The sequence below is a fragment of the Saccopteryx bilineata genome, chromosome 1, assembly GCF_036850765.1.
Source record: "Saccopteryx bilineata isolate mSacBil1 chromosome 1, mSacBil1_pri_phased_curated, whole genome shotgun sequence".
Taxonomy (NCBI): Eukaryota; Metazoa; Chordata; class Mammalia; order Chiroptera; family Emballonuridae; genus Saccopteryx; species Saccopteryx bilineata.
Genome location: NC_089490.1, coordinates 103,681,364 through 103,709,125, shown reverse-complemented (window position 1 = coordinate 103,709,125; position 27,762 = coordinate 103,681,364). Strand labels below are relative to the sequence as shown.

Here is a 27,762-nt window from a genome sequence, read left to right as displayed (position 1 = left end):
ATTCATATATATACTGGTCACAGAAAATAGGGGATATGTCAAAATGATTATGAAGCAATAAAAAAATTTGATTTTTTTTTATTAAGAACATCAGAAAAGCAATTGACAAGTCAAAGAAAGTTGTTCGATTATGCAAATGAGATGCAAAACAAACTTATTTCATTGGTGAAAATGCACTATACAAAAAGCTGAAAGAGCTTGACCAGGCAGTGGCACAGTGGATAGAGCGTCGGACTGGGATACGGAAGACCCAGGTTCGAGACCCAGAGGTCGCCAGCTTGAGCGCGGGCTCATCTGGTTTGAGCAAAAGCTCACCAGCTTGAGCCCAGTGTCGCTGGCTCAAGCCAGGGGTTACTCAGTCTGCTGAAGGCCCGCAGTCAAGGCACATATGAGAAAGCAATCAATGAACAATTAAGGTGTTGCAAAGCGCAATGAAAAACTAATGATTGATGCTTCTCATCTCTCCATTCCTGTCTGTCTGTCCCTGTCTATACCTCTCTCTGATCTCTCTCTCTCTCTGTAAAAAAAAGAAAGGAAAAAAAAGTTAAAAAAAAAAAAAAGCTGAAAGTACTGGAGTATCTGCACATTCCCTGATCCCCTAATTTTTGTGAGCAGTATAGTTATAGTGATAGAAAACACTGGTATGGATTCAGTTTAACAATTATGTGGTTACTTCTTTTTTGTATTGCTTTTAACTCTGTAGGTATTATAATATTAATATGTGGTTTCTGTGCTTTATAATACCATAAATTTACTAATCAGTATCAAGGTCAGTATTTTTTAGGTACATACAGGTTGGGGAGGGGGGACAAATTTTTATGATGTTTCACGTTGAAGATAAAATCAGTGTGTAAAATGATTTCTCACACATATGAATGTAGATAAAGAAAAGATGCAAATGAACATTTGCCTGTTTAATTAATTGCATAATTTAGCCAACTTTGAAAATTGAAAAGGGAAAATACTTTTTTCTTCCCATTAACTAAGTGGTCAGCCAGGTCCATTTGATCACAGCTAAAAGAAAGAAGGAAAGCTTAAGCAGCATGATACACTATATGAGTAGTAACTTTGAATTGAGATAAATGGAGCTGAAGTGACCACAGTTATCCTCCCTCCTCGACATTCTGTCTTATATTGAATGCAAGAAGGGGTAGACAGAGATTTCTCCTAAGAAACTTTGACAGTTGCCACCAGTTGGGAGACCCTGAGGTGTCACCTATGCTCTGCCATGGCCTGAGGGAGAATCTAGAAACAGGTATTTTCCTAGTATTTGTGGCAAAACTTACCAAAATTATTTACTCGTCTTCTCAAATCAATGAGCTACTTTCTGAGTGGACCATGTATGAAGAATTATACCAGTTTTATAGGCTGTGATTTTTCAGTTTCTAGCTGCCTTTGAACCCTTCCCATATTGTCTTGAAAGTTAGGGAGCTCAGAACCAGTGTATTTATTTTAAGTGATATATTTGCCCTTTTGTTTATTCCTTGCTACTTTATTTTTCTTTTTTTTTAAATAAATTTTTATTAATGTTAATGGGGTGACATCAATAAATCAGGGTACATATATTCAAAGAAAACATGTCCAGGTTATCTTGTCATTCAGTTATGTTGCATACCTATCGCCCAGAGTCAGATTGTCCTCCGTCACCCTTTATCTAGTTTTCTTTGTGCCCCTCCCCATCCCCCTTCCCCTCTCCCTTCTTCCCTCCCGCGTCCTCCCTCCCCCCACCCCTGGTAACCACCACACTTTCGTCCATGTCTCTTAGTCTCGTTTTTATGTCCCACCAATGTATGGAATCATTTAGTTCTTGGTTTTTTCTGATTTACTTATTTCACTCCGTATAATGTTATCAAGATCCCACCATTTTGTTGTAAATGATCCAATGTCTACTTTAGTTTTCTAATACACCATATGTTCATTAGAGAGCAGTAAAGAATGCTATTACTAAGTTCAGGTTTTAAATTTCTTTTCTGGTGTGTGATGAAGTTAGAACACCGAAGGAAAAACATGTAGTCAGCAGGTACTACTAAGTTAGATGGTTGTCAGTATCCACTGGGTAATATTGTATGTGCCTGCCTTGAGTCTTACCTATTCCTACCTCTGTTGCCATGACAATACAGATCAGAATATTTCATACTGGTATCACATAATTTTAATTATAGTTATCATCAGGTGGCATTCAGTTACCATGAAAGTGTTCATGTGAATAATTATTTGTGAATAATTTGGTTCCAGGAACTAGTTATTTAATCTTAACAATTTTTTTTATGGTGCTCATAGTTTCTGGAAAAAATATATTTTGAACTGTGAATCTCATTCAGGACGGTTTGGAATTCTCAGTTATAGTTGAACAATTGTCATATACCCATGATACTGTATATAGAGAACCCTAATGATTCCATAAAAAAAACTACTAGAAATGAATTCAGTAAAATAGCAGGTTACAAAATAAATATCCAGAAATCAGTTGCATTATTATACACCACTAATGATCTACCAGAAAGGGAAACCAAACCAAACAAAACAAAAACAATCCTATTCACAATTGCTTCAAAAAAATAAAATACCTAGGACTTGGACTCAGAAAATTATAAGACCCTGAAGAAAGAAACTGAAGAAGATACATACAAATGGAAGCATATACTGGGTTCATGGATAAGAAGAATTAACATCATTAAAATGTTTTTACTACCCAAAGCAACCTATACATTCACAACAATTCTTATCAAGATACCAATGGTGTATTTCACAGAACTTGAACAAATAATTCCAAAATGGGACCACAAATAGCCATAGTAACCTAGAGAAAGAAGAACAAAGTTGGCCTGACCAGGCGGTGGCACAGTGGATAGAGCATCAGACTGGGATGCGTGGATGACCCAGATTCGAGACCCCGAGGTTGCCAGTTTGAGCGCAGAATCATCTAGTTTGAGCAAAGCTCACCAGCTTGGAACCAAGGTCTCTGGCTCGAGCAAGGGGTTACTCGGTCTGCTGAAGGCCCACAGTCAAGGCACATGTAAGAAAGCAATCAATGAACAACTAAGGTGTCGCAATGTGCAACGAAAAACTAATGATTGATGCTTCTCATCTTTCCGTTCCTGCCTGTCTGTCCCTCTCTCTGACTCTGTCTCTGTAAAACAAAACAAAACAAAACAAAAAACACAAAGTGGGAGGAATCCCATTACCTGATAATCAAACTATACTACAAGGCAATAGTAATCAAAACAGCATGGTACTGGCATAAAAACAGACACCTAGATCAATGGAACAGAATAGAGAGCCCAGAAATAAATCCACACCATATAGTCAACTAATATTTGACAAAGGAGGCAAGAACATACAATGGGGTAAAGAAAGTCTTTTCAATAAATGGTATTGGGAATATTGGACAGATACACACACAAAAAAATGAAACTAGACTACCTTCATACATCAGAATAAAGTCAAAGTGGATTAAAGACAAACTTGAAATCATAAAAATCTTAGATGACCCTGGCCGGTTAGCTCAGTGGTAGAGCGTCAGCCTGGCATGCAGGAGTCCCGGGTTCGATTCCCGGCCAGGACACACAGGATAAGCGCCCATCTGCTTCTCCACCCCTCCCCCTCTCCTTCCTCTTTATCTCTCTCTTCCTCTCCCGCAGCCAAGGCTCCATTGGAACAAAGTTTGCCCAGGCGCTGAGGATGGCTCTGTGGCCTCTGCTTCAGGCGCTAGAATGGCTCTGATTGCGGCAGAGCGACGCCCCAGATGGGCAGAGCATCACCCCCTGGTGGGCATGCCGAGTGGATCCCGGTCGGGCGCATGCGGGAGTCTGTCTGACTGCCTCCCCGTTTCCAACTTCAGAAAAATACAAAAAAAAAAATCTTAGATGAAAAAATAGGCAGTAAGATCTTGGACATTGCCCTGGCCGGTTGGCTCAGTGGTAGAGCGTCGGCCTGGCGTGCAGGAGTCCCAGGTTCGATTCCCGGCCAGGGCACACAGGAAAAGTGCCCATCTGCTCCACCCTTCCCCCTCTCCTTCCTCTCTGTCTCTCTCTTCCCCCCCCCCGCAGCCAAGGCTCCATTTGGAGCAAAGTTGGCCCAGTTGCTGAGGATGGCTTTGTGGACTCTGCCTCAGGCGCTAGAATGGCTCTGGTTGCAACAGAGCAACACCCCAGATGGGCAGAGCATCGCCCCCTGGTGGGCGTGCCGGGTGGATCCTGGTCGGGCGCATGCGGGAGTCTGTCTGACTGCCTCCCCGTTTCCAACTTCAGGAAAAAAAAGAAAAGAAATTAAAGCTGAAACTGCCTTATGACCCAGCGATTTCTCTCCTGGGAATATAGCCAAAACATCTGAAACACTAATTGCAAAAAATAAATGCCCCCCTATGTTGAATGCAGTGTTATTTACCATAGCCAAGATTTAGAAGCAGTCCAGGTGTCCATCAGTAGAGGAGTGAATAAAAAGCTATGCCACATTTACACAATGGAATAATATTCAGCTGTAAAAAGAAGGAAACCTTACTTTTAGCAAAAGCATGGATGGACCAAGAGCATATATAATTCTAAATGAGTAAGTCAGGCAGAGAAAGACGAATACCATATGATTTTACCTGTATGTGAAATCTAACAAACTAACAAAATAGAAACACATTCATAGATAACAAACTTACATCTGTCAGAGGGAGGGGGCATGAGACTGGGTGGAAAAGATGAAGAGACTAAGTAAAGAAACGGACAACAGAATGGGGATTACCAGCGGAACTGGGGTGTGGGGAAGTAAAGAGGATATGGGAGGGGTAAAGGGTGATGGAAGGAGACTTCATCTGGGGTGTGAACACAAAGTACAATATGCAGATGATGTATTACAGAACTGTACACCTGAAACCTATATAATTTTATTAACCAGTCACCCCAATAAATTCAATAAAAAAGAAAAAGAATTGTCACATACCAACAAGTTGGTATACACAAATGTCAGTCTTCATTAGAATCATAGAAGGATCTTTGGCTCCTGTACACTTGAATTCTTTGTTTTTAATAATATATCAGATAATTGAAAGTGAATTTAAATTTTAAAAGAGGAGAGTAAGTAAAAACATTAATGAGAATGCAAAATAATCTTTGGATTGTGCTTTTCATTCCACTCCTTTAAATGACTTCTTAGCTCTTAACTTTAGAAATTGTGACAAAAGGAACCTTCTGTTAGGGTTCATAAGGAAGCTTTTGAAAATACACACTAACAGTGACAGTTTTTATGGTTTTCTGTAATGTGTAGTATAATTACTTTACTCTGATCAAATTACAATGTTTTAGTAACCCAACTCTTGATTTCGCAGTGCTCTTCTTTCTTTTCTACTGACCACCTCTGCCAGAAATAAGGTACTTCACATAAAAGTTTTCCAGATTGGTGAGGAGGAAATAATAGAAATGTAAATTAACTACATAGTTACTTACATTTATTCTTAATAAAGTGAATCTCATCTTAAATATAAATTTGTCTAAGATTGAGGTTAATTAATGAAAGAAAATAAAGAGTAGAGGAGCAAATGAGCTATAATAAGGACGTGGACTCATTTCAGGTGGGAATGACGTATCTTAGAGGTGTTAGAGACTGTCAGCTTGAGGAGGACATTTTTAGTACCATTTCTGGGCAAGCATCTCAGGTAAAAGTTCATGATGGGGTGGACACTCCTGTTATGGAAGATAATGTACTTTGAATAGATCCCAACAATTTAAGATATAACAGCTTCATTTGTAAATTAATATTTTGGTAAGGATTATTTTATAATTTGAAGAAAATGCTAGTAGGTTGATTGTATGTTTTGAAAGGAAATAAAATAGATTTTAAAATATTTTATTGGGAAAAAATGAATGAAAATTCTATATTGCTCTGCCTAAAGATGTTTACAGCTTTTGTTTTTATCTTAATACTACAATTTAAATAAATACCTCCAAACCTAAGTACAACTCACTAGAGTTTTCATAATATAATAATACAACATCCCAACTTTTCTAGTTCTTTTTCTAGTCCAAGTTCACAATTGACTTTTATTCAGTTATTTGGTTAGACCACGCACTGATGACGCATTAATATCAGATTCAGGCCTCTTTATGTGGTTCCTCAGCCACACAGAATGCTAGATTCTAGTCATCTCTCTTTAAATAGGTACCTCTGCATCTCTAAGGACATTGAATGACTAATTCACAATGCACCAATTCAAACACATTGTCACTATTGAAATATTAGTTCAAAAGTGAATATTCTTTGGTTTCAATCAGTAGAATTACCTTTATAATTAATTACTGAGAATTCCATTGTTCTTATCTTTTATTGCCATATTTGGAGATAGTTCTTTAAATCTTCTTGAATAGGTACATATTAGTAATGAGTTTCTCAAACTTAAAAGAGACCATCTGAATTTATTTCATTTTCAAGTCAAGTAGTGCATTCCAAAATGTTTTGCTATTAAAATTCTTTTAAAGTTATTCCTAAAAAAGTAAATGTATAATTAAATGAGAAAATTCTAATTAATACATGTTCTGTTTTTCATTTTACTTTTTTAAGTGAGAGGAGGGGAGATAGTGAGACAGACTCCCTCATGCTCCCTGACTGGGATCCTCCCAACAACCCCTGTCTAGGGCTGATGCTCAAATCAATCAAGTGATTTTTAGCTCTTGAGGCTGACACATTTGGACCAGCTGAGCTATTTCTAGCACCCAGGGCGGACACTTGAACCAGTCAAGCCACTGGCTCAGGAGGGGAAGAGGGAGAGAAGCAGATGGTTGTTTCTCTTGTGTGCCCTGACCAGGAATTGAACCCAGGACATGCATACGCCGGGTCGATGCTCTGTCCACTGAGCCAGCTGGCCAGAGCCAATACATGTTTCCAACCACAAATATTTCAGTGAAATGAGGCTTAACAAAGCTATAATGTAGCTGAAGTACTTATAGTGGAGTTATGGCATTAATTAGACTATCAAAGCAGGTCTTTAAATTTTAAATATTGTTTTCATATTATACGGAGGAATATGGGTCTTCCATAGGACCTAATTAGTCTGAATTTTTTAAAAAAACTTGAGTAGCTGCAAAATGCAAAGACCACACAATGCACTTTTTTGGTCATTAACATATACTCTTTATCATGTTACAAGAATATCCAGGGAAAAAATCAATCACATGGGGAAATTGATGCAGCTGTATTTTGAGTCTCATAACAATAAATCCCTAACTTTTTTAAATGATTTTTAAAGGTTTTCTTTTCTTTTTTGTTTAAGATTTTATTTATTGATTTTTACAGAGGGAAGGGTCAAGAAGTATCAATCCATAGTTGCTTCACTTTAGTTGTTCATTGATTGTCATATGTGCCTTCACAGGGCAAGCCCAGGGCCTCGAACCAGCAATCTTACCATTCCAGATTGTCTCTTTATAAACTGCATCACCACAGGTCAAGCTAAAGGTTTTTCTGATAGGCATTTAGGTCAACCTTCTTAGTTTCCATGCCTAAAAGGCACAGATGGAACTGCTAATTGTATTTATTTTATGACTAAAGTAACAGTAACTGCCTTATCTACCTCTGATATCCCTGGTCATGGCTGGTATAATTTGTATTCATTTTATCATGTGATTTGTTACTTCATCTTTAAAGATATCTGATGCACAGTTAGTGAAGAATAATTTCTCCCTATGAAACTGATCTGTTGAAATAATCATTGAAAAAGGAATTATTTATTGTTAGCTCCACAGAAACCACTGAACAATAGTACCAGTCAAGATTTGAGAGCTGCTTTTTGTCCACATATTTAGGTTCAAAGTAATGACTCTTTGAAGCTACAGTATCTGAGATAATTTTAGAGTATTATTTTTCTAAATCTGTAGTCATTATAAATATTAGAATATTAGAAATAAAACTTCTTGCCTGACCGGTGGTAGCACAGTTTATATAGCATTGACCTGGGATGCTGAGGTCCCAGGTTCAAAACCCCAAGGTCGCCAACTTGAGCATGGGCTCATCCTGCTTGAGCACAGGCTTGCCAGCTTGAGCATGGAATCATCAAAATGATCTCATGGTCGCTGGCTTGAAGGCCAAAGTCACTGACTTTGAGCCCAGGGTCGCTTGCTTGAGCAAGGGGTCACTGACTCAGCTGGAGCCCCTCACCCATGGCACACACGAGAAACAATGAATGAACAAAATATAAAGCTTTATTTTTTTAGATAGTTATTCATTCTACAGTAATTAAGAGATTTATTTCAATTCACTCTGTATCTGTTCACAGACAACTTCTAGAAGAAGAAAAGATTATTAAGTATACACTTGCTTTTGTGTTATGGTTTGTTCAATAAACATTCTTTTATATCTACTATTTCATCTGAAAATTTTATCCTAAATATAGCACCCTACTAATATATTTCACAAAATGCAGTATAGATATTTTAAAGAGAGCATTATTATAAAGCAAAAGGCAAAGAAATGCTGAGTTAATTTTATTAAGTTAAAATTTGAGTAAAAGGTGCCTAGTTGGAGGATTGCCTGCCTTTTTCCAACCCGTAGCATCTTTTCAATTTCTACTCCTCCTTCTTCTTGAAAATAAAAAAGTACTATTCACCTATAACTTAATAGATCTTTTCTTTATTGTTGACCTAGTAGGGAAAACATTCATAAACTTCATATTTTCCATCTTTCATAACTGAGTTGTGATTCAAGCTCATAAACTAAGAAAAACAAATATAAGGAGCATTATTTTGTTATTTTAAAAAAGGAAAATCATCTCTATTAGATTGACTTAAGAGGGTTTTCCCCTTCTAATCTAAAACTTTAGGAAAATTTCAATGTGGTTTATAAAGTAATTTAGTAGCTTGGATTTCATTAGCACAGTAACAAATAAATGTAAATATTGGCAGTCCTATAACCTCCAAACAGTTTTTGTGATATGAGAAACTAGTATTTAACTATTAGTGTTGCCATAATAATTTCATTACTATGGCTTCTTTACACACGTTCTCCAGTGACACAAACACAGACGTGATGTTTGGGAACGTCAGACTTATGGCTGCCCTCCCTCCTCTTTGTTACTTATGTTGGACAAACTGCCATTACCACTTGCCAGAAATAATCCGCAGTTCAGTAGACTTTAGTTTTGAGGTCTCTTGTGTTCTCTTTAGACCACCAGTAGCCTTGTCTCTTGGAGATCAGAAATTAGACACTTCTTTTTGATGTTTAACAAACCAGACTATTCCTTAACCTCTAAGGATGAATATAGCAAAACAAGTTTTCTAAGCAATATCACTGGAAACAGCAGAAAATCCCTTTGAAATACATCTTTTGTAACAGGCCAAATTATTTTTGTATCAAACTTTATGATATTTATATTAAACTGATGATAATGGTAAAGTCTCTAATAGGGTAAGATATTATAAATTATATGTATTTTCTTTTATCTATTCTATATTCATATACAGAAATGACTGAAGATTCAGTAAATTTTGGTAATATTCTTTTGCTGGAATCAGCTTTGGGAGACTAAGGGTAAAATGTGGAGCTTACAGATTTAGACTTCTATTATTCTTATACTATATAACCAATCCCTTGAAACTAATGTTAAAATAGAGAGCTTAGTTAATTCCACCAACTTCCCTGTTCCCTCTTGTTCCCTTCCCACTTACCACTATTCCCTTACACACTCTTTTTTTGCTGTATATATTTTTTAATTTTAATGTTTAGAAGGAGGGACAAAGAGAGACAGAGACAGAAACATCGAGCTGCTCCTGTATGTGCTCTGACTGGGGATTGAACCAGCAACCTCTGTGCGTCAGTACAACATTCTAACCAACTGAGCTATCCAGCCAGGGCTTTCTTTTCTGTGTTTTAGGAAATGTTTTTTCTTCAAACTCATTTCTTCTCCCTCCTGTTTTCTTGAACTTTGTATAACCTTTCCAATGATATCCTGTGGATTATGCTAAAGAATAATAAATAAATCATATAGTTGAGTTTGTAGAAAGACCATATTACATCAAACAATTATTAAAAGAAAATGGGGCCCTGGCCGGTTGGCTCAGCAGTAGAGCGTCGGCCTGGCGTGCGGCGGACACGGGTTCGATTCCCGGCCAGGGCACATAGGAGAAGCGCCCATTTGCTTCTCCACCCCCCCCCCCCCTTTCCTCTCTGTCTCTCTCTTCCCCTCCCGCAGCCAAGGCTCCATTGGAGCAAAGATGGCCCCGGCGCTGGGGATGGCTCCTTGGCCTCTGCCCCAGGCGCTAGAGTGGCTCTGGTCGCGGCAGCGCGACGCCCCGGAGGGGCAGAGCATTGCCCCGTGGTGGGCAGAGCTGGGCAGAGCGTGGCCCCTGGTGGGCGTGCCGGGTGGATCCCGGTAGGACGCATGCGGGAGTCCGTCTGACTGTCTCTCCCCGTTTCCAGCTTCAGAAAAAAAAAAAAAAGAAAGAAACTGGGAGGTCTTTGTAAAGGAGTATGATGTGAACTGCTCTTTTTCCCATTTCTGCTTAGCACATAAGTTTTTTTTTAATGAACTGTTTCAAACGTCTGGCTTTCCCTGTTATACTAAATAGTTAAATGGCATCTAATTATCAAATAAAATTCCCAACCTTGTCATTCAAGTAGTCATCTTTTCCTCTACTATTATATAAATTTTATTATTAAGTACATTTTATTTAAAAATCTTTCTCTCAATTCTTAGTTCCAGGTAATATATTTTAGTAGTGGTGCAAGTTTTAATCTTGTGCTTGCTTTATTCTGTTAACATGGAATGCCCCCAGGCAACCGCTTTTCTTCCCATCTTTCATTTGTCCTTAAACTTCATAAGCTAACGAGAAGTCCAGGGTTTTATATTCTACCATCTTTGTCATTTTTCAGAATACCTTAAAGATTGTCCCCATGGGACAGTATTACTTCCAGGAGTATGGTTTTGAAGAGCGTTTTGTGATGGTGCTGTTTATTTTTATACATCTAATATATATGATGCATTTAGATGTCCATTGTTATCCAAGTCTTAGTAGATTAAATTTTACTAATTTATAAAATTGAACATAGCAGTTATGAAGATAAATGTATCAATGGGCCAACAAATGACAGCTGTCAATCTGAAAGCAAGCCTTGGCTCCCGTGCCCCTGTAACCTAGCAAGCCATGGAGAACTTGGGATTTTCCTCCTCCACAGCCACAATAAGACATTATGGTTATAGAAGGCATCTTTTCTGGACATTTTTTAAAAAGTAAAGAATTAAATGTTTAACATATTTTCATATTTGTAAAATGAGGATTATAGCTAACAATAATCTAACCTTAATTTGCAAGATCTGTAACATTTTTGTGACAGGTATATGGTCCTTAACTTTGAAGATTTCATTATTGTATTTATAATTCATTTGACTCGTATATAGTATATGATTGCTTTGACTTAAACACAGATTTTATTGCGTGAAATGTAAAATAAAATCAGCATTTTGAAGGAGGGAGATATCTGGACAAGTATATATTTGTTCTTAAAAACAGGTTTGAGACAAGCTTATGTATGATAGACTGTAAAGATCTGTGCTTATTTCTAAGTCTTTGTGATTTTCATTTTAAATAAACTCCTATCCGATCTTCAAGGCACCACAGCAAATCCTTTGCTGGGTCTAACATTGCCCGTTATACAAGCCTCTGTTATAAATGCCATGATTGTATTGTGATCATCTGTTTAACCCCTGTATTAGACTACTCCCTGAGGGCAGGGGCTGATTGTTTCTTTATTTTCTTAGCATAAAGCACTGTGCTGCCATAGTGAAGTTAAACATTGAGGTATGTGGGATTTTGATATCAAAATTCTACTGCTAACCACCATAAATTTACTCCTCACCACCCTGTAAGATCACCGAGAGCAAGGGCAACTGCAGAGGAATGCAGGGGAAACTTAGCTGGGTTGCCTTTGAGAAATTGGACGGAGCATCTGAGCTCTTAAGGGGCCTCCTCTGTGCCTTAGATTCAAACCTGAATGTCACAACCAGCTAGTGACTTGAGAGAGCCATGCAATCGCAAAGGGAAGAAAGAGTATGCAAGTCAAGTCTTCAATAAATGTTTATTTATCAAGTTAGTTCCCTTTTCAAGTAAATTTGTATTTCTGACATAGCCTTTCCTTCTGTTTTGATGTTCTTATCCTAAACTTTGAAATTCACATATTTTCAATGTTGTATGATTATACACCTCTAGAATTATCATTCTCTACACTTCACTAATTATCATTGGTGTTGGTATTAGTGTAGGGAAGCTATATAATATAGTTGCAGCAGAGTTATTAAATTCTGTTTGACTTTTATGCATAATGTGTCTAAATGGAATTGGACCATTTCCTTATGAAGGGAACATTAGCACAGCTATTCTTAAGAGTACAAAGCTCTGAAACCTTTATTTGAGAAGAAATTTATTCATAGTTTTAAGTGTCACTTAAGTTATCTATGTTTTTTTTTCTTTTGGTGCTTTAAGAAGAGTAAGAATATGATAGCCGGCTTCTCTGTACAGCAAAATTAGTCACAGATAAGCACAAATACTTAATTTTGGCTTATGAAGGTTGAATAACACTGAATCTGTTAGGTCAGTTAAAATGTGTACTTTGTTAGATTATTCAGGTGCTATGCACATAGTAATATAAAAGCAAAATATGAGCTATTTTAATTAATGAGCCCTCTAAAAGTTCTTGTTTTAGATGGTATGTGGAGATATATGAAGGAGACATTTTTTAGCTTCTATTTTTAAATTTTTTTCAGTTTTCTTGAGAACTAATTGAAATGTAACACTGTATAAGTTTAAAGTGTGCAGCATGATGGTTTGATTCACACATATTATAAAATGATTACCACAATAGATTTGGTTAATATTCATCATCTCATATAGATTCAATAAAAAGAAAACAAAAATATTTCTCCTCGTGGTAAGAACACTTAGGATCTACTCTCTTAATACTTACCCTATATATCAAAAGCAGTGTTAACTCATGCTGCATGTTACATCTCTAGTACTTATTTATATATTTTGACCTGGAAGTTTGTACCTTTTGATCATTTTTCTCCAACATACCCTCTCCATCTCTGAGAAGCACAAATATGATCTTTTTCTGTGAGTTTAGTATGATTTGCTTTGTTTAAATTCTATATATAGCCTGACCGGACGGTGGCGCAATGGATAGAGCATCGGACTGGGATGTGGAGGACCCAGGTTCGAGACCCCGAGGTCACCAGCTTGAGCGCGGGCTCATCTGGCTTGAGCAAAAGCTCACCAGCTTGGACCCAAGGTCGCTGGCTCGAGCAAGGGGTTACTTGGTCTGCTGAAGGCCCACGGTCAAGGCACATGAGAAAGCAATCAATGAACAATTAAGGTGTTGCGATGCGCAATGAAAAACTGATGATCGATGCTTCTCATCTCTCTCCGTTCCTATCTGTCTATCTCTCTCTCTGACTCTCTCTCTGTCTCTGTAAAAAAATAAAATATAAATAAATAAATTCTGTATATGTTAGATTATACAGTATTGTCTTACTCTATCTGACTTATTTCTGTTAGCATAATACTTTAAAAATCTTTCTATATTGTCACAAACAGTAGGGCTTTCTCATTTTTTATGGCTAAATAAAATACAGTGTGTTTGTAAAGTCATGGTACACTTTTGACCGGTCACAGGAAAGCAACAAAAGACGATAGAAATGTGAAATCTGCACCAAATAAAAGGAAAACCCTCCCAGTTTCTGTAGGATGATGTGGCAGCATGTGCGCATGCGCAGATGATGACATAACACTGTGTATACAGCGGAGCAGCCCACTGCCATGCCATTCAAGATGAGGACGGTACAGAGGAAAGTTCAGTGTGTTCTGTGGCTCGCTAAATTCGAATCTGTGACCAAAGTGCAACTTGAATATCGGCGTGTTTATAAAGAAGCGCCACCACATAGGAATAACATTACTTGGTGGGATAAGCAGTTGAAGGAAACCGGCAGTTTGGTGGAGAAACCCCGTTCTGGTAGGCCATCAGTCAGTGACAAATCTGTAGAGGCTATACAGGATAGCTACCTAAGGAGCCCTAAAAAATCTGTGCGTGAGCCCACATCAAACTGCAATGAATAGGTATGAAACTGGGAGAGTTTTCCTTTTATTTGGTGCAGATTTCACATTTCTATCGTCTTTTGTTGTCTTTTGTTGCCTTCCTGTGACCAGTCAAAAGTGCACCATGACTTTACGGACACACTGTATATCTGTATAGAGATAAATATCTATAAATGTCCATCTATATTTATAAATATATATTTATAGCTCAGAACTTCTTTATCCATTCATCCATCAAGGGCCATTTAAATTGTTTTCATGTCTAGGCTCTTATAAATAATGCTGCTGTCAACACGAGGGTACAGATATCTGTTCAATTTAGTTACTGGATCATATGGTAGTTCTATTTTTAATTTTTTAAGGGACCTCCATGCTGTTTTCTATAATAGCTATACCAATTTACAGTGTTACCAACAGTGTACAAGGCTTCCCTTTTCTCCTCATCTACTCCAGCATTTGTTATCTCTTGTCTTTTTGAGGACAGCCATTTTAAAAGGTGCAAGATAAAACCTCATTGTGGTTTCTATTTCTCTAATGACCAGTAAAGTTGAGCATTTTTTCATGCAACTGCTAAACATTTGTATATCTTTGGGAAAATGTTCAGATCATTTGCCCATTTTCAAATTGGATTATTTTTCTTGCTATTGAATTTTAGGCATTCCTTATATATTAATATTTTGAATATTAACTCTTTATCAGATATATGGTTTGCAAATATTTTTTCCATTCTATGGGTTGTCTTTTCACTTGTTGATGGCTTGTTTCGCTGTGGAGAACCTTTTAAGTTTAATGTCCCACTTGTTTTTTATTTTATTGCTTGTGCTTTAGGTGTGATTTCCATAAAATTATTACCAAGATACATGTCAAGGAACTTTTTTCCTATGTTTCCTTCTAGGAGTTTCATGGTTTCAGGTCTTAGATTTCAGTCTTAATTCATTTCAAGTTAATTTTTGTGCCCTGGCCGGCTGGCTCAGCGGTAGAGCGTCGGCCTGGCGTGCGGGGGACCCGGGTTTGATTCCCGGCCAGGGCACATAGGAGAAGTGCCCATTTGCTTCTCCACCCCCCCCCCCCCCCGCCCTCCTTCCTCTCTCTCTCTTCCCCTCCCGCAGCCAAGGCTCCATTGGAGCAAAGATGGCCCGGGCGCTGGGGATGGCTCCTTGGCCTCTGCCCCAGGCGCTAGAGTGGCTCTGGTCGCGGCAGAGCGACGCCCCGGAGGGGCAGAGCATCGCCCCCTGGTGGGCAGAGCGGCGCCCCTGGTGGGTGTGCCGGGTGGATCCCGGTCGGGCGCATGCGGGAATCTGTCTGACTGTCTCTCCCCGTTTCCAGCTTCAGAAAAATACAAAAAAAAAAAACAAAACTAGTTTCATTCTTTTACATGCAAATATTCAAATTCTTCAAGCATCATTGATTGAAGAAACTATCTTTTCTCTATTGAGTATTAATGGTTCCCTTGTCAAATATTAGTTGACTATGTGCTTGGATTTTATTTCTGGGCTCTCAATTCTTTTTCTTTGGTCTATTTTCCTGTTTTTATGAAGGAGGCATTAATAATTGAATTATTATATTGTGTCCTTTGCTTAGGGTGTTCCAGTAATGGCAATAAGAAACAAAATGATGTCAGAAGGACTAGACCCAGATCTTCTTGAGTAAGTAATTCTTCTAATTTAATGATATTACTGCCAATATGTTGAATTTATCAGTTTATAATTAAAGGATTTCAAACTCTGCATTTTTCTTATACAGTGGAGGGAACCACTTTTATATGTTTTTTATAGGGTTTCTCTCCATGCTACTTTTTCTTTTCTTTTCTTTTTTCAAGTGTTACCTACCACATTTTCAATTAATACCTTAGTACAGGGGTCCCCAAACTTTTTACACAGGGGGCCAGTTCACTGTCCCTCAGACCATTGGAGGGCCGGAGTATAAAAAAAACTATGAACAAATCCCTATGCACACTGCACATATCTTATTTTAAAGTAAAAAAACAAAACAGGAACAAATACAATATTTAAAATAAAGAACAAGTAAATTTAAATCAACAAACTGACCTTAGTATATAAGAAATTTACTCTACCAAGATCTAAGTTGAGTTAGATTGAGAAAGGAATAGGGTAAAATCACTCTAAGTCCACTTTAATCATTATTATGGAGCTAGATATCAGTTTTTATGAGTTTTATAAAATATGTTTTGATAAATGCTTAACATTTTGTGGCTCAGAAAGTTGACAATAATTTACTCCATCCAAGTAAATCTGGCTACATAGCTCATCCTGGATAAATATATATTTTAATGGATTAGTCAGAAAAATTCTATTTTGTAAATATCTGGATACTTGTAAAGAGCCTTTCCAGCATGGGGTTTAGTTTACCCTCATGGGTTTAGTTATGGTATCCAGGCATTCGGACTCTACTAGCCCTATACGACTTCAGAATTTTTCTTGGCTCTCAGCCCTTCAAGAAAATGTGTTCATGTTGGAGGTGAAACACCATAAAAATCTTCTTGTGATGTTTATCTTCCAAAATATGAAATTTAAGAATTTTTTTAAAGTCTGCAAGAACAGCTCTCCAACTTGTATCTACATTTAGTATATATCCAAGTATCAAACAGTTGAAGTACAATGGCATAGATTGGTAATTTAAATGAAAGCATCTCTGGGATATTTGACATTTGTTCTGAAACTTCTTTCTGACACAGACTTTAAAAGCAGATGGTTTGTGACATATATTTTAATGTGGATTGAACATATGGGTCCAATGCATTTTGGTACTCACTGTAATATATGTTATAAATATATTTAACATTGACTATGGCCTTTTTTTTCTTTTTGCTTCTGGAAATTCACAGTAGACTTCTATAATAACAGAAAGCTAAAATGACCTTTAAAATGCAGAGTTTTTTCTCCAGAGAAAATGTAATAGATAGAAAACTAACACCCCTATAAGTATCGGCATATGCTGGATATCCAATCACTTTATCTCGTGTTGGCTTCATTTCATCCCTTGCCCAGAATAAACCTGCTTCATAATCCTTTACTTAACCAGCTACGTACACTAGCAACCTGAAAGTCGTCCTTGATTGTACCCTCTTCCCTGCCCTTACTATGTCAGTTACTATGATTATTTCATTTGTAATATCCCTTACATCTGACCACATGCCTCCATGCTCATTTCTGTCTAGTTCAAACCCTCATCATTTCTCACCTGAATTGTTGTAATAGCTCCTGATTGGTTTCCTTCTTCTCTCTTAATCTGTCCCTAGAGCCAGAGTGTTTCTCTTCATACTTCATTCTTGCTTCAAATCTTGCTGTATTCTCCACTGCCTTCAACATGGAGTCATATTAGAATTGCATATAATAGAACTGCACGTAAATGCTTTTATCATAAGACCCAGATTCTCTCTCACACTTCATTTCTCGCCACTCTTCCAGACACACCTGTCATGCAGCTGTCGCAAACTACTGCACTTCTCTGAATGTATCATTTTCTTCTTCCCTTTTTAGTGTCTTTGAATGTTTTCTTTCTTCAAGGAGCTTCCATCCCATCTTACTGGCCTGGCTAATTTCTTGTTCTTCAAGATTCCATTTAGGTATCAGCACCCTGAGAAGTCCATGGATGACTACCCAGGGCAGAACTCCCAGTACCCCCAATGCTTCTTTGATAGATCTCACTTAGCAAGTTTGAGGGCATGTCATTGTCTATAAATGTTAAGAAACATTTGGTTGCAAAGTGGTGCCAAGTTTTAGGGTAGAATTCCAGTAACAGTTAAAACATTAACGTTGTCTTACACGAAAGCTCCTCAACCACAGCCTGGAGCTGGAATTCTGACCCATTACCTCATTGGTCCATTGGTCACAAGGGGAACTGGTTGGAGTGGGGGTGACTCACTATAACCTGTCACCACTACTACTAGCAAATCAGCTCCAACTCCATGTAGCTAGATATGTTAAGTAGAATGAACTGCCTTATTAAAGAGGAATTCTGACACGTTGGGAATCATGTTTACTTAAAGTTAAGGAGCGTCACTTTGGAAGAAAGGTCTCAGTTGGTGAAGAAGAAGAAAATGTGCCACCCAAGTGAGGACTGTACTTTTTATTTGGAATCTTAGGTACATATTAAGCCTCAGCCAAGAACTTTCAGTAAAAGATTGTTCTGTTTTATTTTTTCTATTAAAATATAAATACACTTTTTTTTTATTAGCCTTTGATAGTAAGACAGGCTCATATAACTAGTAGAAGGAATAGTCTAGATCTGTCTGTACTGAGCAAAGAGCAAAGCTGAGGTTAATATAGAAATAAATTCTGATGGCAGAGGACCCAGATTCAAAACCCCAAGGTGGCTGGCTTGAGCACAGGCTTATCCGGATTGAGTGTGGGCTCACCAGCTTGAGTGCAGGGGCGCTGGCTTGAGCATGGGATCATAAACATGACCTCATGGTCACTGGCTTGAGCCCAAAGGTCACTGGCTTGAAGCCCAAGGTCGCTGGCTTGAGCCCAAGGTTACTGGCTCTGCTGTAGCCCCCGATCAAGGCACATTTGAGAAAGCAATCAATGAGCAACAAAGATGCCACAGTGAAGAATTGATGCTTCTCATCTCTATCTCTTCCTGTCTGTCTGTCCCCCTCTCTGTCTCTGTCATTAAAAAAAAAAATCAGTTCTTATAAGAAAGGACATTATTATTGGATTATGTATATCATTTCAGTAGCTAAAAGTACATCATTGTAAACAAACAGTTTACACGCTAAAAGAGAAGAGAACCTGCTTATTTTCCTAGAAAATAAACTATCACTGAATTTTGGGAAGTCTGTGAAACTGAAGAAAATGTCTGATAATTTCCAATAAAACAATATTTGTTTGCTACTTCTAAGTGACTATTATTTTTAAAAATCCAAAGTTTTGAAAATAACCATAATTCTATATAACCAAAAATTAGTCCCATTAAGCTTGTAAAAATTAGTTACCAATGCCACTGAAATAAAAAGATGTGTGAAAGAGTACCTTTGTCACCATCATACTCAAAAGAGGTGAAAAAGAAAGAAAAGGGAAAATTTTGAGGCTAAGCTGTTTTAGTTTTGTATTCAGAAATATAGACTAGATAAATCATAACCTTATAAATTCTTTCAACCAATGCCTAGATTTTCATGCCAGGGGAAAGAAAAAGGAAAAACATTTCTTATATATCCTTTTCTGTATTTACATTTATTTCCCAGAACTAAGGCTTTTATTATTATGTAATAATTAGTATCTTTATTGCTGTAGGATATAGAGCAGGGGTAGGGAAGCTTTTTGGCCAAGAGAGCCATGAATGCCACATATTTTAAAATGTAATTTCGTGAGAGCCATAAAATGACCTGTGTACATTATGCATTATCCAATAAAAATTTGGTGTTATCCCGGAGGACAACTGTGATTGGCTCCAGCCACCCGCAACCATGAACATGAGCGGTAGGAAATGAATGGATTGTAATACATGAGAATGTTTTATATTTTTAACGTTATTTTTTTATTAAAGATTTGTCTGCGAGTCAGATGCAGCCATCAAAAGAGCCACATCTGGCTTGCGAGCCATAGGTTCCCAACCCCTGGAATAAAGTATCGACCTGGAATGCTGAGGTCGCCGATTCAAAACCCTGTGCTTGCCCAGTCAAGGCACATATGACAAGCAACCAGTGAAAGCTAGAGCGAAGCAACTATGGGTTAATACTAATCATACTCCCCCTCCTGTAAAATCAACAAATAAAATCTTTTTTAAAAAATAGTCAAGTATAAAGACAAAGTAGACTAATGGTTGCTCAAGGCTGGAGGGAAAAGGGGATGGGGAGTTATTATTTAATGTGTATAGAGTTTCAGTGTTGCAAGATGTGCACATTTTGAAGATGGTGGTGATGGTTACGTAACAATGTTAATGTAAAATAAGTGACTGTGTAAGAATCCCAAACTTAGTTGTGCGATTTAAGTGAAAACTTGTATTTTACATAATTTTTCCTCTTCTTTCACCTATTATTCCTGCCAAATGATCCAATCTCATCTACTTTGGCACTGCAATCTGCCTTACACTCTGCCTACCAAATAAATGACTTACAGGTTCTAGATGCAGCATCAGACCATTCCCATTTTCTTTATTTTGAACCTCATCCCCACTTATTCCCACATTTTTTGTTTCCGCCAAACTCCTACTCACCTCACAAACCCCCTCACAAGTGTCTTGATCGCTCTGGAGTCTTTGCAGGCCAGCCCTAGTAGAGTGAACTACTCTTTCTTTTCCCACGTGTAGCTTATACAGCTGTATTTGTGTGTATCTCACTATGTTACAGTAATTTGTTTGCTATCTCCCCAACTAAAATATCACCTTTTTCAGGGCAGGAACTGTTTGTTACTTATCTCTGCTTCACCAGCACCTAACACAGTTCTTGGCAAAGATAAGTACATGACAATGATGAGAATAATAATAATTATATAAGAATAATAAAAAATAATATTTAATATACTTATTATACACCAGATATTATTTAATCTAATTTACATTTAGTAATTTTATTTTGTATTTTTCCCAAGTGAGAAGCAAGGGGAGGCAGACAGACTCCCTCTTGCGCCCTACTGACATCCACCCAACATTCCCACCAAGGGGCGATGCTCGGCCCCTCTGGGGCATTGCTCCACTGCAATCAGAGCCATTCTAGTGTTTAAGGCAGAAGCTATGGAGCCATCCTCAGCACCAGGGCTAACTTTGCTCCAGTGGAGCCTCAGCTGCAGGAGGGGAAGAGAGAGACAGAGAGGAAGGAGAGGGGAAAGGGTGGAGAAGCAGATGGGTGCTTCTCCTGTGTGTCCTGGCCGGGAATCGAACCTGGGACTTCCACATGCTGGGCCAACACTCTACCGCTGAGCCAACCAGCCAGGGCCTGCATTTAGTAATTATTTTAATCATTAGGACAAGTCAGTTAGTTAGGTACATAGTAGTTAAACCTCTTCCCCAAAGTTGCCCACCTAGTAAGTAGCAAGGCTGGGATTTGAACCCCATCAGTATGTCTCCAGTCTTTGTTCATAACCACCATGCTATGCAACATTAGATCTATCAAAAAGTGGTTTCATACATAAATTCATTAATTTTATAGTTTCACTCTCTTCTAGGCTTCAGCTGCTTTTACCCTTAAGTAGCATTTATTTTAGGGGAGTTGTGTATATTGTTTTATTTGTTTGAGTTCCCATAGATACTAATATAATTTCTATATGGTATTTTTTTTAATTCAGTGAGAGGAGGGGAGACAGACTCTCACATGCACCCTGACCAGTAACTACCTGGCAAGCCCACTAGGGGTCAGTGCTCTGCTCATCTGGGACATTGCTCTGTTGCTCAGCAAATGAACTCTTAGCACCTGACATGGAGGCCATGGAGCCATCCTCAGTACCCGGGGCTAACTCACTCCAGTCAAGCCATGCTGCAGAAGGGGAAGAGAGAAAGAGAAAAGCTGGGGGGGGGGGGAGGTAGAGAGAAGATGTGTGCTTCTCCTGTGTGCCCTGACCAGGAATCAAACTGGGGACATCCACATGACTGGCTGATACTCTACCACTGAGCCAGCCTGCCAGGGTTTGATATAATATTCAAATAATTCCCTCTGGCAACGTTTTCTTTTATTTTTTATTTTATTTTTTTAAGTGAGAGGTAGGGAGTTAGAGACAGACTCCCACATGCACCCTGACTGGTATCCACCTGGCAAGCCCTCTACCAAGCAGTGCTCTGACTGTGTGGGCACCTGCTCCATTGATTGGCAACTGAGCTATTTTAGCACCTGAGGCAAGGCTATGGAGCCATCCTCAGCGCCTGGGGCCAACTTTGTTCAAACTATTCAAACTATGGCTGCAGGAGGGGAAGAAAGAGAGAGAAGACAGAGATAGAGAGAGGGGGAGGGATAGAGAAGCAGATGGTCACTTTTCCTCTGTGCCCTGACTGAGAATCAAACCCGAGATTTCCTAAATAAATTAATTTAAAAAATAAATAAATAAAAATCCACAATACAGTGAGACTGTGAAAAGTGAACTGTGATATGGCAAGGGATGATTATATTGATATTTTTATTGAGATCAAGCTACATTTAGAGATTTACATTGGGAGAATAGTACTGATACATTTTTATCCAAAAACATGGAAAGCCTTTTTACATTTTTACATATTTGGGCTTGCTGCTATTTTTCATTTTGTGACTGATAACATTTCATAGTTTATTCATACAACTCTTGCACATTTATTGTTAAAGTTATCTCAGAACATTTCATTGTTTTTGTTATTATAAATGAAATATTTTTAGCATATTTCTTAATCAGATATTATTTTAAAATATGGCAATTGAATTTTATATATCTATTTTCTTCCTGACAGCCTTATTCTTTTTTTTACTTTTTGTAATTAAAAGAAAAACTAAGTCTTTTGGTTTTTCAAGTACAAATATTGTTAAATAAAGATGTTCAGGCCCTGGCCGGTTGGCTCAGTGGTAGAGCATCGGGCTGGCGTGCAGAAGTCCCGGGTTCGATTCCCGGCCAGGGCACACAGGAGAAGCACCCATCTGCTTCTCCACCCCTCCCCCTCTCCTTCCTCTCTGTCTCTCTCTTCCCCTCCCACAGCCGAGGCTCCACTGGAGCAAAGATCGCCCGGGCGCTGGGGATGGCTCCTCGGCCTCTGCCCCAGGCTCTAGAGTGGCTCTGGTCGCAACAGAGCGACGCCCCGGAGGGGCAGAGCATCGCCCCCTGGTGGGTGTGCCAGGTGGATCCCGGTCGGGCGCATGCGGGAGTCTGTCTGACTGTCTCTCCCCATTTCCGGCTTCAGAAAAATACAGAAAAAAAAAAAAAAAGATATTCATTTCCTCTAAAAAATAAAAAACCAAAAACCCCCCAAAACAAAAACAAAACAAAACCTGAGACTTCCACATGCTGTGCCAATGCTCTACCACTGAGCTCTACTTTTTATTTTTTTTAACAAAGTGAAGACAATAAGAAATCAATTATATAGCGAAGAGGAAATTTACTGTGGAAAATGTACCTGGTATAATGCTCACTACTTCTAGAGTTCTTGCTACAATTAGTGATGAAGACTGTGGTCCTATGTTTGTATGTTAGGCAGGTGAAACACCAGCTTTAAAGTTGTACTGGATTGAGTGCATGTGACCTCCTCATAGACATAATCTAAAATCATGCAGCAGAGTGAATGGGTTTATATGTGACAACTAGGAAGCAATGCCAGCATTTTTTTCTCTTTTGTAGTGTGTCCAATATTGTATTAAAAATATAAGCCAAGGCCATGGCGCTTGGCTCAGTGGTAGAGTGTTGGCCTGGCATGTGGATGTCCTGGGTTTAATTCCCGGCTAGGGCACACAGGAGAAGCACCCATCTGCTTCTCTACCCTACTCCCTCTCCTTTCTCTCTTTCTCTCTCTCTCTTCCCTTCCCACAGCCAAGGTTCCACTGGAGCAAAGTTGGCCCGGGCTTTGAGGATGGCTCCATGGCCTCCACCTCTGGTGCTAGAATGGCTCCGATTGGAACGGAGCAGTGCCCCAGATGGGCAGAGCATCCGCCCCTTAGTGGGCATGCTGAGTGGATCTTGGTTGAGTGCATGTGGGAGTCTGTCTCTCTGCCTCCCCGCTTCTCACTTCAGAAAAATAAAAAAATAAAAAATACACAGAAACACACACACACACATATATGCCAAAACTCATATGTAATTTTTTATAACTAAAAGTAAACAACAAACTATACCTTTTCTTATTTTAGTACTAGTGGTTACACATCTGGCAAAGAAGAGTTTTATTTGTTGGTGGTGTTCTCAATCTTTAATCAGTATCAAGGAACTTGAGAGAGAAATAAGTCTGGTAATTTTTAATTATTAAGACCGAGCAGCTATATTCTTCCTTTTCCTCTCAGTTTCCCCAGAAGTATAATGTACTCACTTAATTTACTATCTTGGTAAAAGTGAATAGAGGCTGAGTGATAGTGCTGCCTTATTGATGAATGATTTACTGACAAACACACTGTAGTTGACTGTTTTAATGACAGTATTAAAGTTTTATATTGGTTTATTTTAACACAGCCATGCAAAATTAGAGTTTAACCATTCTCATATCTCCTTATGCCTAGGGAATCTTTGAGACACTAATTTTATCAGCTAATACTTTTTATTTTTATTCTCTGAAGATAAAAGAGATAAGTGAAAACATTTGACAAATAAGAGCCTTTGCTTCCACAAAATTTCCATATTTACCAGTGTTTTCTTTCTTTCTTTCTTTTTCTTTCTCTTTCTTTCTTTCTTTCTTTTTCTTTATTTCTTTTTTTGTGACAGAGAGACAGGGAGAAGGACAGATAGGGACAGACCGGCAGGAAGGGAGAGAGATCAGAAGCGTCAACTCTGTTGCGGCACCTTAGTTGTTCATTGATTGCTTTCTCATATGTGCCTTGACCATGGGGCTACAGCAGACCGAGTGACCCCTTGCTCAAGCCAGTGACCTTGGGTCCAAGCTGGTGAGCCTTGCTCAAACCAAATGAGCCCGTGCTCAAGCTGGCAACCTCAGGGTTTCGAACCTGGGTCCTCTGCATCCCAGTCTGTTGCTCTATCTACTGTGCCACCACCTGGTCAGGCCCAGTGTTTCTTAATAGTCATTCTTGAGCTGTCTTTTATTTTAAGGATTTCTCCCTGCAGATTTCCTGAACATGGAGATTTTCCTTTTCTTTCCATTGCTGGCCTCTCTTTCTCTGTCCCACAGGACACTAGGAGGCTACATGGGTGTAGCGCTTGTCATGCCAGCTCCCAGATCACATCTCTGTCTGTAGTGAGATCTCCATGGTAACGAGAATCATAAAGTGCTCAAGTAGCATACTCTGTGAGGACTGGCAAGAGAAGACAGTGCCACAGCCTGTACAGGAATAGCACGTAATCCCCATGCCACTGCGGTGGGGAGGGAGGGCGCTCTCAGTTCAGGATGCAGACTTGGCAGATTTATTAGCAGCAATATTCTAAAATGAACCTAAGTTACAGTTAGTAAGTGCCTTTTTTCAACTGGAAAAACCATTAAAAATATTTTTCTTCTCTTTCAGGAGGCCAGATGCTCCAGTGCCTGATGGCGGTGAAAAAAATACAGAAGAAAGTTCAGATAGTGAATCTTCTTTTAGTGACTAAGTTTAGTTTTGATGATGATTACATATACATGTGTCAGTGTACATTTACATTCTATCAGAAAGAGAGCCTGAACTTGAACTCTTAATGATTACGTCATAAAGCCAAATATCCACCACCAAGCTTCCTCTGTGTTAACATAATAATAAAAATAAAGCATTTATAACCTGGCAGTACCAAAATACAGGGCCCTGAACTGAAAAGTAAAATAGCCTAAAATGTTCACTTAGTGCTACAAATACGAGGATGGAATATTGAAGGGATGCAATGAGCATTTAATATAAAGTCAATGTGAGGTTACTGATCGAAAGTAGACTCAATGCAAAAAATAAATGTGAATTTGGCTAAGTAAATTATTCTGTTTTTGTGAATATTTTAACATGAAAAATATGTGCATTTGTATCAAATTGTTGAAATTTCTGGCAGAAAATGATACTGGATTGAAATTTCCTGTGACAATTTAAAGCTTATAAATCACACATAATATGAATATGGAACTTATTGGTAGTGTTTATTAGCTTATAGAGCTTTTCACCACTTGGCCATTATATCATATACTATCAAAGTTAGGTATTCTTATAGTTATTATCAGATAGAAATTAAATTGAATTTCAGTGTAGTTCAGAGTGAGCAAGTGTCATTGTCATCAGTTCTTTAATTGCCTGAACAGAAAAAATACATTTAATTTGCACAGGTTTAAAATGTCCTCACCTTACTTTGCAAATACTTCTTCATGAATAATTATTTTCACACAGGCTAGAAATTTTCTAAAATACAGTTGACCCTTGGTATCTGTGGGGGATTGGTTCCAGGAACCCCCATGGAGACCAAAATCTATGGATGCTCAAGTTCCTTATATAATGATGTAATATTTGCAAATAACCTATACACATCTCTCCGTATACTTTAAATAATATCTAGATTACTTATAATTCCTAATACAATGTCAATGCTGTGTAAATAGTTTTTATACTGTGCTGTTCAGGGAATAATGACAACGAAAAAAAGTGTTATGGAGGCTGCATATTACGTCTTTGCTGCCCTGCCACCATTACGGGTAAACCCTGGGACTGATTTTCACCATAGCTGTCCTACGGCTGAGGAGGTAATGGTCTCTCTAAACATTGCCACGGCAGCCTTTCCATTTTCAGTGTGCCCTAAGATGATGGTTGGCTGATCTGAGCCTTTTACTTTATTTTTTCAAGGCAATTAACTGATGTGAACTAGCCAGTTCCACAGTTCTTTAACCCCAAACCGTGCCAGTGATGTAGCTTCTGGATAACCCACTGCCTCTCATCCCAGTCCACCACAGGAGAGATTCTGAGGAACTGTAATACACACCAGGATTACCAGCATTCTGCCTACCCTAGCAATAAGGCAAGTGATCCAGTTCTAAGACCCCATCCTAAGGGGACATTCTCCTACCAAAGTCCTTTGTTTATATTCCTTCTGAAACAAACCTTGAGATAAATGCTTGGGAGCAAGTAGTTTATATGTGAATTAATCCCAGGAAGCAGGAGTGAGAGAACAGGAAAAATAAGATAGGGGAGAAAATACACTGTAAGGAAGGGTATATGATCAAGATTACCATTAGGGAGCTTGGGACTCCGTTCCAGAGCCAGCACCACACCAGAAATGAACTCATGCTTCCCAGAAGGGCTGGGGACTGGATCATCTGTCCACTAGCCCTGGACCCATTGTTACAGACACTACTCCTCTACATTTCTTTTTTTTATTATTATTATTTATTCATTTTAGAGAGGAGAGGGAGAGACAGAGAGAGAGAAGGGGGGGAGGAGCTGGAAGCATCAACTCCCATATGTGCCCTGACCAGGCAAGCCCAGGATTTCGAACCAGCAACCTCAGCATTTCCAGGTCGATGCTTTATCCACTGCGCCACCACTAAATTTTTTATTTATTCATTTTAGAGAGGAGAGGGAGAGAGAGAGAGAGGAGAGAGACAGAGAGAAGGGGGGAGGAGCTGTAAGCACCAACTCCCATATGTGCTTTGACCAGGCAAGTCCAGGGTTTCGAACCGGCGACCTCAGCATTTCCAGGTTGACGCTTTATCCACTGCGCCACCACAGGTCAAGCATCCTCTACATTTCTGCAGTGTACTTCCACATGGGCCTACAGGGCTACCACAGCCTTGGAAAGGACCCTTTGCCACAAAGGGAAATGGGGCACTTACTTGAGATAGGTTGCCATCACCAAAAGGTGAGTCTGAGATTGAGTGCAAACCTACAACAGCCATGGCTGCAACCCAAGGTGGGCCCAGAGGGTATGTCCTAGGGCCCTGGTTGGCAAAGCACGGCTCGCGAGCCACATGCGCTCTTTGGCCCTTTGAGTGTGGCTCTTCCACAAAATACCACGTGCAGGCGCTACCTCGGTAAGGGATGTACCTACCCTTAGGTACATTTAAGTTTAAAAAATTTGGCTCTCAAAAGAAATTTCGATCGTTGTACTGTTGATATTTGGCTCTGTTGACTAATGAGTTTGCCGACCACTGTCTAGGGCACCACCATAATCATCGGCTACAGACAGTGCTGCTTCTA

The 27,762-nt window shown here is 38.8% G+C and overlaps 1 protein-coding gene across 2 annotated transcripts in view; it reads left to right on the top strand.

The window, feature by feature from the left end:
* WASHC3 (WASH complex subunit 3) overlaps positions 1 to 25,560 on the top strand; it is a 52,810-nt gene extending 27,250 nt beyond the window's left edge. For both annotated transcript variants that reach the window (XM_066253132.1, XM_066253131.1), the window contains exons 6-7: positions 15,639 to 15,703; positions 25,129 to 25,560. In XM_066253132.1, the coding sequence (XP_066109229.1) occupies positions 15,639 to 15,703; positions 25,129 to 25,210 (147 nt within the window). In that variant the 3' untranslated portion in view covers positions 25,211 to 25,560. The remainder of the gene's footprint in view (positions 1 to 15,638; positions 15,704 to 25,128) is intronic.
* The last annotated feature ends 2,202 nt before the right edge of the window (positions 25,561 to 27,762 follow it).